General features: G+C 43.7%; 1 protein-coding gene across 1 annotated transcript in view; it reads left to right on the forward strand.

Annotated features, from left to right (window-relative positions):
• Window positions 1–13,205, forward strand: part of CDH17 (cadherin 17) — a 167,670-nt gene that overhangs the window by 58,811 nt on the left and 95,654 nt on the right. Inside the window, exons 7-8 of the mRNA XM_033933775.1 lie at window positions 1,010–1,209; window positions 5,924–6,058. Of these exons, the coding sequence (XP_033789666.1) occupies window positions 1,010–1,209; window positions 5,924–6,058 (335 nt within the window). The remainder of the gene's footprint in view (window positions 1–1,009; window positions 1,210–5,923; window positions 6,059–13,205) is intronic.

Genomic DNA, 13,205 nt, shown 5'->3' on the forward strand with positions numbered 1-13,205 from the left:
GATAAATGTAGTTTCTGGTTGCTTGAGAGTTATTCTAAAAATAATTTTATCTCTTCCCTGCTAGGACTGGCTGCAAACAGCCTGTTTATAGCATTGCCTCTGCTAACTGGCTGTAGTGCTGCTGCTTTGAGTAAGGGAGGGAGGGAGATGGTGGGTCAGGACTGCTGCCACTTCGGGTAAATGAGGGAGGGAGGGTTGGTGGATCAGGATCGCTGTGGTTGCTGCTTTGGGGCTGGAGGGAGGGATGGGGTTGGCAGAACAGTACTACTGCCACAGCTATTGCTGCTTTGTGTGAGGGAGGGAGGGAGGGGAGTTGGCAGGTCAGGACCGCTGTGGCTGCTGCTTCAGGGCTTGAGGAAGGGAGGGAGGGAGGGAGTGATGGGAATTTGGTGGATCAGGACTACACCACTGCTGCTTTGTGTAAGTGAGGGAGAGAGGGAGGGGGTTGGCAGATCAGGACCGCTTCTTCGGGAGCTGGAAGGAGGACAATTTTTTTTTTTTTTTTGCCAGTTGTGTGAGAGTGCCAGTTGCATCAGTACCGGATAATCGGGATTCTACTATAGTAGGATACACATTGTAAAAATCCACATTACTCAATGGATTTTGAAATTTAAACTAATAAGAAATTTGCTCATATTTTCTCCTTAATCCAGGGATTCTCAACCAGGTCCTCAGTACACACTAAGCTAGTCTGGTTTTCAAGATATCCACAATGCATATGCATGAAATTAATTTGCATACACCGCCTGCATGGTATGCAAATCTATCTCTTGAATATTCAGTATGTGTATCCTGAAAACCTAACTGGCTAGGTGTGTCACAAGGACTGGGTTGAGAACCCCTGATTTTACCCCATCGCGCCTACTGCATGATCTCAAAGCTCTAGTGTGGTGGGGCAAACCTGGGCTGACCCGGGTCAAGTGGCAATGCCTATACAGAGTTAACAATCAAAAGTAATGAGTGTGATACCTCTGCTCTTTCTTAAATGAATGTTCTGTTTGTTTCTCAGGCTTTAATAATCTGAATCCTGAAAATCAGGATAAATATGAACTGCTGGTCACAGTGAAGGATTTAGAAGGCCTGTCAGAGAATGCATTCAGCAGCAATACAAGGGTGCACATCACTGTGAAGAAGAATATTTGGCAGTCTCCTAACCCAGTAAATGTTCTTGAGAATTCCACTCAACTTCATCCAGTCAATATTACTAAGGTAGGAATTGCATGACTCTTGACCTTAACTAAAACCAGTCCATATGAGAAGCACTGCTAATTTTTCAACTTCTGTCTTTTGGCATTCTGGTAGATGTCCTTTTGCTTTGTCTGTATTAAATCCTGGGGAATTATTTTGTCGAACTTTAAATGTGAGAAGTAAGATGAGCAACCAATGCGCCTTGTATAGTAGTGGAGTGACATTGTCATAGTTTTTGGCCTTATAGAAAAGTTTGACTGCGGTGTTTTGTATAATCTGTAGTATTCACAATTCCTTTTGAGTAATTCCCTGATATAATGCATTACAATAGTCTAAATGAGAGGTAATAAATGAATAATTCAAAATATTGACGGATGAAGATTCCAGTAATAGTGATATCAATCTAATCATTCGTAAGTTGTGAAAACTTTGGAATCCTAACCAACACATTTATGTAGTTCCACAAAATATAAACTGTATGCTCTAATCATTGCTAGCCTTTACATTTCACTTTGATGTGCTGTTTCTATTCCCTTGGCTATAGAGCCAGCTGGATGAGCTAGGCAGGGGGTAGCAACTGCTGAAGGGAGCAGGAAAACTGCTACTGTTTTTCCCCGAAAATAAGACAGTGTCTTATATTCATTTGGGGCCCCAAAAATGCACTAGGTCTTATTTTCGGGGTATGCACATAATCATCTCTCCCTCCCTCTCCTTCACAATTCTTTCTCTTTCCTTTCTCTCCCCCACATGTGCAGCATCTTTTCTCCCCTTCCTCCATCCCATCCCCATGTGCAGCAGAGGTTTGCCCAGCTTCTATCCTTCCCTTCCTCCCATCCTGTGTGCAGCAAGACCCTTGAGCACCCCCCCCCACCTCCACCACACAGCTGAACCCCTGCTGACTCTCCATCCTTCCCTCCACGCCAACCGCGAGCGAGCCTTACCTTCATCCGAAGCAGTATCGGGCCGGCAGCACTCTAAAAAAGCTGCTTCGGCCTTGTCTGTTGGGGATTTCACTCTGCCGCGTTACTGATGATGTCAGCGGGGAAGGAAGGATGGAGAGTCAGCAGGGGTTCGGCTGCGTGGGGGAGAAAGTAGGACCGTTGGATGATGGAGACAGAAAGGGAGTGGTAAAGGAGGAAAAAGAGGTAGCTGATAGGTTAAACAGGTTCTTCTCGTCAGTCTTCACAAGCGAGGATACATCCAAAGTACCAGAACCCGAAGAGATCATAAGTGGAGACCAAGAAGAAAAACTGTCACCATGAGGATGTCCTCCAACAGATAGATAGATTGAAAAGTGACAAATCACCGGGCCCGGACGGAATCCACCCAAGAGTATTAAAAGAACTAAGAAACGAAACAGCGGAAACACTCTGACAAATTTGCAACCTATCCTTGAAAACTGGGGAGATCCCGGAGGACTGGAAAATAGCAAATGTTACATCTATCTTTAAAAAGGGATCGAGGGGTGACCCGGGGAACTACAGGCCAGTAAGCTTGACTTCAGTTCCTGGCAAGATAGTAGAAGCGCTGATAAAAGACAGCATCTGTGAGCACATAGAAAAAAATGGACAGATGAAAGCAGCATGGCTTCTGCAAGGGAAGATCATGCCAAACAAACTTACTGCACTTCTTTGAAGGGATAAACAGCCAGATGGACAAAGGGGAACCCATAGACATCATTTATCTCGACTTCCAAAAAGCCTTTGACAAGGTACCCCATGAGCGGCTACTTAGGAAACTGTGGAACCACGGGGTGGAAGGGGACGTATACAGATGGATTAAACACTGGTTGGCAGGCAGAAAGCAAAGGGTTGGAGTGAAGGGCCACTACTCGGACTGGAGGAGGGTCACGAGCGGTGTTACGCAGGGGTCGTTGCTCGGACCGCTGCTGTTCAATGTTTTTATAAATGACCTAGAAACAGGGACAATGTGTGAAGTTATAAAGTTTGCGGATGACACTAAACTCTGTAGCAGGGTTAGAACCGCAGAGGAATGTGAAGACCTACAAAGGGACCTGAACAAACTGAAGGAATGGGAAAATAAATGGCAGATGAACTTCAATGTAGAGAAATGCAAGGTCATGCATATAGGGAAAAAGAACCTGATGTTCAGCTACAAAATGGGGGGATTAGTACTAGGGGAAAGTAACCTTGAAAAAGACTTGGGTGTGCTGATGGATACAACAATGAAGTCAACGGCACAATGCGCGGCAGCCTCAAAGAAAGCAAACAGAATGTTGGGTATTATTAAGAAGGGTATTACAACCAGGACGAAGGAAGTCATCATGCCGCTGTATCGTGCGATGGTGCGCCCGCATCTGGAGTACTGTGTCCAATATTGGTCACTGTACCTTAAGAAGGACATGGCGATACTTGAGAGGGTTCAGAGAAGAGTGACGAAAATGATAAAAGGTATGGAAAACCTTTCATACGCAGACAGGTTAGAAAGGCTGGGGCTCTTCTCCCTGGAAAAGCGGAGACTCAGAGGAGACATGATAGAGACTTTCAAGATCATGAAAGGCATAGAAAAGGTAGAGAGGGACAGATTCTTCAGCCTATTGGGAACCAGAAGAACAAGTGGGCACTCGGAGAAATTGAAAGGGGACAGGTTTAGAAGAAATGCTAGGAAGTTCTTTTTCACTCAGAGGGTGGTGGGCACCTGGAATGCGCTTCCGGAGGTTGTGATTGGACAGAATACACTACGGGGTTTTAAAGAAGGATTGGATAAATTCCTGAAGGATATGGGAATTGAGGGATACAGATAGAGGTAGAGATAGGATTGTGAAAGGATATAGATGGAAGCATAAAGGGGCAAAAAGGGGAATAAAGGGTTTTAGACAAGGATCACCTTACAGGTCATGGACCTTATGGGCCGCCGCGGGAGTGAACTGCTAGGCACGATGGAGCTCTGGTCTGACCCAGTGGAGGCAACTTCTTATGTTCTTATATTAAGACCTACCCCGAAAATGATGCTAGGGCTTATTTTCGGGGTAGGTCTTATTTTCAGGGAAACATGGTATATAGATGCCTGTATCCTTTAGCTTTACTCAGATATTTACCCAAAGCTCTGCCCCTTTCAGTTTTTCTCTCTTTAATTTGTGTATGCATTAAGGCCTTTCAGTTGCCGCCTTCAACTGGCTTGTACCTTGTACTCACTCCCTCCTCTCTCTCCTGCCCCCTTCCTGTTTCCACTCCATTGCCCATCTCTTTTTTTCATTTTCCGTACTTCTTGCCTAGTCCTTGCTCTTTTGCTCCTTCTGTACCCTTTTGTGTGCTTAAGGCACCACATATTTGTGTCTAACCCGTCCTAGGTGGTTGTAGCCACCAAATTTGTCATTCAGGGGAAGATTCTCAAAACTAAAATGTGCCTTTAACATGCTCGCTAAACCGGTTCCAGCCAGTTTAGTGTGCATGTATTTAGCAGCGGATTATCAAAATGGCTTACTGTAGTCTTTTCCGAGTTTCCTAGCAGTCTCTGATACTGCCATGTAAATGTAGTACAATGATGTCCTTAATATTAAAATGAGCACTCTGAGCGATTCTCTATCATCACCGAGTGATTCCCTAACCTCGTTGTGCCACATTTGCAGCCAAAATTTGCCGACAGGTCTAAGCTGTCTTAGCCTTACTTTCTGATCATTGCCTAAGCGCTGATTGGTTCAGGCTCTTACAGGAAAGTAAGGTTTAACAGCTCAGACCTCCCCCCCCGCAAATGAAAAAACCCCCAAACAAACCCCAAATTGAAGATTGGCAGGAGAGATGCTTACTCTTTCCTGCTGCATCGCACAATCTCCTAACACCACTGCCCACCTCCCCACCCTGCAGCGGGAGAGATGCCCACTCCCTCCCATGCACAATCCCCTGACACTATTACCCACCCCACAGTGAGAGAGATGCCCACTCCCTCCCACTGCTTAATACCCCGACACTACTACCCATCCCCTACACCACTGTGGGAGAGATGCCCACTCCCTCCCACTGCACAATCCCCCGACACTACTACCCATCCCCCTACCCCACAGTGGGAGAGATTCCCACTCTTTCCTGCTGTTGCCCAATCTCCCCAACTCCCCCCCATCCTTCCCTACCTTATTCATGAAGTCCGGCTAGAAGGATGCCTAACTGCTAAGGCTGGCAAGCCCATCTCTTACAAAATGTCAGGCCTTCCCCTTCGCAGTACATCCTGGGATGTGCTGGGGAGGGACCTAAGGCTCTGATTGCTCCAGGCGCTTAAGGCCTCTCCTAGGAAGCATAAAAACAAAAAAGACAGGTAAATAAATGGGGATGAGGTGTGGGCAGGGTGTGGGCGGGGCAGGGCCAGGGGGCCCATTATACTTGTGTGCCTAGGTGCCCTTGAAGAATTAATCCTGCCCTGGCTGTAGCGCATCCTACGGAAGTCCATTATTTGATGTGTCAGACATGCAATAGTACCTAATGCAGTTTTAGTAAAAACATCCTAAATTTCTAGTGTGGCAACAAATTTAAGAAATGAATTTGACCCCCAAAAGTCATATATATGACCGAAAATAAATTTGTAAGACTTGAAAAATTAATCATAAGATGCAAAAATTCAGATTTTTTTTCTACCTCATCTTGACTGACAGCATTTAGGGATCGTTTTACTACGGCACGCTAGTTGATTTAGCGCTAAATCGGCTAGCGTGCCTTAGTAAAAGAGAGGGTTATAGCGCTATCAAAACTCAAACTGTTGTCATTGTTTATTCCTGGAATGTCAGGTGACCTGGAATGAGCCTGGTGTAAAGTATGAACTACTGGAAATAGAGAAGAATATCTGGCATTGGCCTTTCTCAGTGGATCAGGATGGAAATATTTACGTGACTAGACCTTTGGATAGAGAAGAAAAAGACCAAGTAAGCACATATGAGCAATCCTATCATGCAAACTCTTTTGAAAATAAGCAGTAGGCAGGTATTTATTTACTTGGTTAAAACTGATATTCCAAGGCTAATAATAATAATAACAGTTTATATACCACAGGACCGTGAAGTTCTATGCGGTTTACAATGATTAGAAAGATGCTACAAATAGAGTGGAACTTACATAGTTGAAGAATAGTGGCTAGCAGTTTAAGGGAACAGTTGTGATGGAGGGATTGAGGTGGGAGATTGTGCAGATTCGCTACCTAGGTATTTCAAGAACAGGTATGTCTTTAGGTGTTTCCTAAATTCACCATAGTTATTTGCGTTTATAATTAGTTTTTCCAAGTCTTTGCCTCATAATGCCGCCTGATAAGAGAGAAGAGGTTGACGGTGTCTTTTAAATTTACATCCTCTAACCGGTGGGGAGATGAACTTCAGGTGTGTACCTCTCTTGTGTCTATTGGTTGAGAAGTGGAAGAGGTCAATTATATATTTAGGGGCTAAACCGGATAGTACCTTAAAGCAAAAGCATCCCAGCTTGAACTTCGCACGTTATAATATAATCAAAAGTCATATAATCAAAAGTCTACAGTTAGCAAACTGGGTTAATGAATGAATGCACATTGTTGAATTATAAGACACACTAGTATTATTTAACATACATTATTTAACATAGACCCTATCATTGTCAGTGGGGCCTATTTACTATTAAAATGCATTAAACAGCAATCATGGACTAGATTTAGTATATGGCACCAAAGAAGATTGGCGCAGAGCACTATTCCATAAACAGCGCTTAGAGCAGGGGTGGGCAACTCCGTTCCTTGAGGGAGGGTGTGAGCATGGCATGGGGAGACGGAGAAGTGCCCCACACCCCCCTTACCACGCCACTGCCTCTAAGCCAGGAGTGGGCAACTCTGGTCCTCGAGGGCCGGAATCCATTTGGGTTTTCAGGATTTCCCCAATGAATATGCATGAGATCTATTTGCATGCACTGCTTTCAATGCATATTCATTGGGGAAATCCTGAAAACCCGACTGGATTCCGGCCCTCGAGGACCGGAGTTGCCCACTCCTGGCTTAGAGGCCTTGGCGTAGTAAGGGGGAGTGTGGGGCACTTCTCCGCCTCCCCATGCCATGCTCACACCCTCCCTTCCCCCCCCCACATCGTACCTCTTTAAATCTTTGCCAGTGCGAACAACTACTCTAGCCTTTTACTCGTGCAGGCTTGGCTCCCGTCGAAATCACTTCTGGGTTTCGGGGCCAGGAAGTGACATCAAAGGGAAAGCCAACGCGAGCAGCAGGCAGAGAAGCTGCACGCGCTAGAGAAGATTTAGAAGTACGGGGTGAGAAGGATGGCTTGAGTGTGGCGTAGGGGCGCGGAAGGAGCAGGTGGGCGGAGAGGAGAGCACAGGGGGTTGGCATGGAAGGAGTGGGGGGGGGGCGGAGGGGAGGACACGGGGGTGCCTCTTCCCTAGGCACCTCCCACCTTCACTACGCCACTGCTTAGAGATGATTCCCACACTGAACTTTGGCTGCAAATATTTAGGCCAACTAAAACCTGATGCAAATCCTGATGCACAAGTTAGGTGTGGATGTCTTAGGTTGTGTGCCATGATTTTTGTACACACAATTTTATAGAACAGAGCACAGCAAGATATGCATGGAACTCCCAATCGAGACCAATAATTGTTAGTGTTCAACTACTGGTGTTAATTGGCTCATTAAGCAATTGAGATGGGCATGCATCTCAGGATTGTGCCATGTACAGAATCCAGGAGAATGTGTGTCAAAGTGCTCACCAACAAATTCTTCCTCTCTCTGCCTGCTTCTATTCTATATTTCCTGCTTAGGGTTACCATATCATCAACACTGACCTGAAGTGTCTGATCTATTCTTTTTTTTTTTTTTTTTTAATGAAAGCTAGACCTATAACTCCATTTGAAACCCAGATCATCTGATCCATTTCTTTGGGTTGATTGGTATGAGGTGGCAAACCTACTCAGTTTCAATAGCAACCCACAACTGTTGACAAATAAGCACAATGCGTATTCTGCTTATTTTCCACATCGACAAAAAATGTCAGCTACAGTCTTCTCGTGAGGTTTTACCTGGTTTTATTGCATTCAGGAAGGGAGTGGTCTTCTACCTCCACAGGGATCTTTGGCCTCTTTATCTTTGCTCTCTCGCTTGCTCAAGGGTGGGTGTATTCTTATTTCCTAACAAGCCTCTACATATAAAATGAATAACTAAAACAGAGAACTTGATGACAGATAAAAATCATACAGCCAATCTACTCAGCTTTATAATCCCTCCCTCTTCAGAAACACTCTTATGGACGAGCTAGCTCACTACCACCACACCTAACATCTTATCAGACCCATCTAACATCACTTCAGAATCATTTGAATTGCTTGGAAATGAGATAGAGAGTGTCATGTTTGGCCACCAAAAGTAATGTGTGCCCAAGAAAGAAACCAGCAGTCCCGCAATTTGATATCAGAAAATATTTGTCAGTCTACTAAACATTTTATTGCTGCCTAAGCTCTACCATGGTTGTCTCTTAGCAAACTGCATCATCTGTTTTCTGAACAGAGAAGATAAAAAAATACTTTCATAGGCTCAAAAGTAATGTATTAATGGGCATGTTGCATGTTGACCAGCATTTACCAACAATAAAGCATTGCGATTTTTACTATTTTACTCTGAGTATATGGTAAACCATTAAATAAAGCAAGATTTCGGTAGGTGTTATCTAGCCATCCAGTTCAATGAAGGCAAAAACCCGTGCTTAATTTAAAGCATACTGTACTATATATGGAAAACCTATAACATCAATGCATTCAAGAAAACAAAAATAACAGTTAAAAATAAAAATTATATATACACACACACACACACACATATATATATATATATACACACACACATAAGAACATAAGAATTGCCACTTCTGTGTCAGACCAGTGGTCCATCTTGCCCAGCAATCCGCTCACGCAGCGGCCCTTAGGTCAAAGGCCAGTGCCATAACTGAGACTAGCGTTCAGCAGGAACTTGTCTAACTTTGTTTTGAATCCCTGTGGCTTGATAAAAAAAAAAAAAAAAAGGCCCTTAGTCCTTAGCAGATTCTCACACTATCTGACTGGGGGGGGGGAGGTTTAACATCCTAGCACAAAGCACAGAATGTGCCATATGAAAAACTGAACTCTACTAGAGTATTGCTTTAACATGTTTAATATCTCATTTTGTATGGTATGTGTGGATAGAAATTGGTGCTTCTGACCATGGAACTTTTTGTAAAATATGTATAAGGACATTTAATATGAATGGAATATGGATCGTGCTCATGCCTAATCACATATAAATGGTTATGCTAGCATTCAGATGCCCACTTCTGTTAGAGAATAGGTTCCACATAGGCACCCCTTCATAGAATAGAGGCTGGAAACTTTGAGATGGAAGGAGAAGGCATTTGTCCTTGGCTCCAGTCCTTGTTGTATTAAAGAAAAATAACTTCAAAACAGCCTACAGTGCACCACAGAAACTTGCACCCACACTCACACATTTGAAAGACCAGTTACCTCTGCTCCTAACCCCTTGAGTGTATGAAATCCCATGCAGCTGTGACCAATCTTACATTGCTGAAATTGGACGCACTATAGAGGTAAGGCTGAAAGAGCACAAGAGACACCATGGGGTGGAAGGAGACGTACACAGAAGGAGACGTACACAGATGGATCAAAAATTGGTTGGCGGGTAGAAAGCAAAGGGTAGGAATGAAGGGCCACTACTCGGACTGGAGGAGGGTCATGAGTGGTGTTCTGCAGGGGTCAGTACTTGGAACGCTGCTGTTCAATGTATTTATAAATGATCTAGAAACAGGGACAAAGTGTGAAATAATAAAATTCACAGACGACACCAGAGGACTAAAGAGGACTGCGAAGATTTACAAAGGGACCTGAACAAACTAGGAGAGTGGGCGACGAGATGGCAGATGAAGTTTAATGTAGAGAAATGTAAAGTCTTGCATGTAGGAAACAGAAACCCGAGGTACAGCTTTACGATGGGAGGGCTGGTAAAGGGTGAAAGTACCCAAGAAAAGGACTTGGGGGTAATAGTGGACGAGACAATGAAGCCGTCGGCACAGTGCGCAGCGGCCTTTAAGAAGGCGAATAGAATGCTAGGTATTATCAAGAAAGGTATTACAACCAGAACAAAAGAAGTTATCCTGCCATTGTATCGGGCAATGGTGCGCCCACATCTGAAGTACTGCGTCCAGTATTGGTCGCCGTACCTTAAGAAGGATATGGCGATACTCAAGAGGGTTCAGAAAAGAGCAACACGATTGATAAAAGGCACGGAAAATCTTTCATATGCTGAAAGATTAGAGAAACTGGGGCTCTTTTCCCTAGAAAAGCGGAGACTTAGAAGGGACATGATAGAGACTTACAAGATCATGAAGGGCATAGAGAAAGTGGAGAGGGACAGATTCTTCAAACTTTCAAAAACTACAAGAATGAGAGGGCATTCGGAAAAGTTAAGTGGGGGCAGATTCAGAACCAATGCTAGGAAGTTCTTCTTTACCAAGAGGATGGTGGACACCTGGAATGCGCTTCCAGAGGATGTGATAGGACAGAGTACGGTATTGGGGTTCAAGAAGGGATTAGACAATTTGCTGAAGGAAAAGGGGAAAGAAGGGTATAGATAGAGGATTACTATACAGGTCCTGGACCTGATGGGCTGCCGTGTGAATGGACTGCTGGGCATGATGGACCTCTGGTCTGGCCCAGCTGAGGCACTGCTTATGTTCTTATGTTCTTATGCCAAGGAAACTAGTCATACGACTGGATTTGAGAACACAAAAGTTGTGGAGAAAGAAGACTGCTGGTGGCTGAAAAGTCTCAAAGAGTCAATAGAGATAGCAAGACACCCCAATAACTTCAGTGGAGATACAGGGCTCTCCATAAACAAAGCATGGCAGAAGAAAAATGGTGAAACTAGAGGGCATAATTTGAGATTACAGGGAGGAAGCAATGTTAGGAAATTCTTCACGGAGAGGGTGGTAGATGCTTGGAATGCCCTCCCGAGGAAAGGGGTGATGGAAACTTAGAGGAAAAACGGTGATGGAATTCAAAAAAGTGTGGGATAAAAATAGAGGATCTCTAATTAGAAAACAAAAAATGTAAAGTACAGAACTAAGGCTGGTATTGGACAGATCTGTACGGTCTGTGTTCCATATATGGTGATTTGGTGTAGGATGGGATGGGGTGGGCATCAATGTGAACTCCACTAATATGGAACAGGAGGATGTTACTGGCCAGACTTTATGGTAGATGTCCTGCAAACAACGGGATGATTGGATAGGCTGGAATGAGCTTGGATGGCAACTTCAGCATTTGGAACCTAGGACAATACTAGACTTTACAGTCTAAGGTCCAAAAATATCAAAGAAGAGACAAGTTAATCTAATCATGTATTTTTTAATAAGTATAACTTATTCAAGAGGGCCTGGGATAGGTACTTGGGATCTCTCAGAGAGAGAAAGAGATAATGGTTACTATGGATGGGCAGACTAGATGGGCCTTTTGACCTTTATCTGCTGTCATGTTTCTATGGGCAGACTGGATGGACCATTCAGGTCTTTATCTGCTGTCATTTACTATGTTACTAAGCTCATCCAAAAGAAATTTAACGTAGAGTACTGGGGCTGAGGACAAACGCCTTCTCCCTCCGTCTCAAAGTTTCCAGTCTCTATTCTGACAGAATTTTAAAATGTGACCAACAAACTTTCCCACCTAAATTCAAATTCATGACCAACAGGCTTTCCAGCCACAGTCACCTCAAACCCTAGCCTATCAGGTTAGAGGATCCACTATATAAAATGATAAACTGCAGACCTCACAGCATACCCTGAAGAAAGCCACAGCATGATGGCTGAAATGTCTGTTCTACCGGACGCAGCAAAACCTGGACAACTGCAACAGTCAGACGTTCTTCTATTTCTTCCCTTTCCTCCTTTTTCCCTTTTAGTTGCCCCTCCGGGAGATTGGTCAGGCAAGCTCAACCCTGTTTTTATCAATATTTATATTTGTAGTCTTAAAACTTTTATGTAGGTAACTGTCATTCCTAATCCAATTTCTTAAGTGAAACAGCCATCTGGGCCTTCTCATGTGCATGTATATAGGACGACTGATTTGATATACAGGTGTGATGGTAGGATGATCAATGTGCCAGTAACATAAGCAGGATGACTGATTATGGCATAATCATGCCGGTATTAATAACTCTGTATTGTAACACCACCACAGAGTTCCATGTATTTCAGTATACAGCCCATGTAGTGTAACTCCTCACAGAAGCTCTTTGTAACTCTGTATGATAACATCTCTACAGAAGCTCATGTAAACCGCTCTGAATTGAATCCCCAGTCATTAGTAGAGGAATAGAAGCTCTCAATAAACATAAACTCTGGATTGATCTAGATCTGGATTATACGAGGGCAACTCTATAACAAGGTACCTAAAATTAGTGCGCACATGTGCATGTAAATGCTAGTATTCTAAACATTTATGCCTGGATTCAATAAAGGGCGTTTCTATACCCAAATTTGGGCATGATCCTGAGATGCACAGGCATCTCAAATTTTTAATGAGCCAATAAACACCAATAACAATGTTATTTAAATCTTATGAAGATTGTATAAGTCTAAACCTAATTTTATTGTACACCACTTAGAAACTTTGCATAGGCAGTTTAACAAATTTTTAAATAAACTTGGAAATTTGGTTAATTGGTGTCAGTTAAGTTTTGCATGCGCTTCTGGCACTATTCTATAACACTGCATGCCCAGAATCCATACCATGCAACTCAAAAGGGAGGGGCCACAGGAGGGGCATGGGTGGGTTGGGGCATTGTTACAAGATACGTGCAGCATTATAGAATTTGAGGGATCCACGCTCAACTTATGCCAGGATTTTCTCCAGGTTCCAGCTTTTATCTTTGGGCCCAAAGTTGGATGCGGGAATCTGAACTAAGGATGATTGTTTAAAGGGCAAGTGCCCTTTCCAGAATTACGCTTAGCATGGATTTTTTACAGCATTCACATTTTGGTGCCATTTACTGAATCCGATCCTTAGCTT

This window comes from Geotrypetes seraphini, chromosome 2 (assembly GCF_902459505.1).
Source record: "Geotrypetes seraphini chromosome 2, aGeoSer1.1, whole genome shotgun sequence".
Taxonomy (NCBI): Eukaryota; Metazoa; Chordata; class Amphibia; order Gymnophiona; family Dermophiidae; genus Geotrypetes; species Geotrypetes seraphini.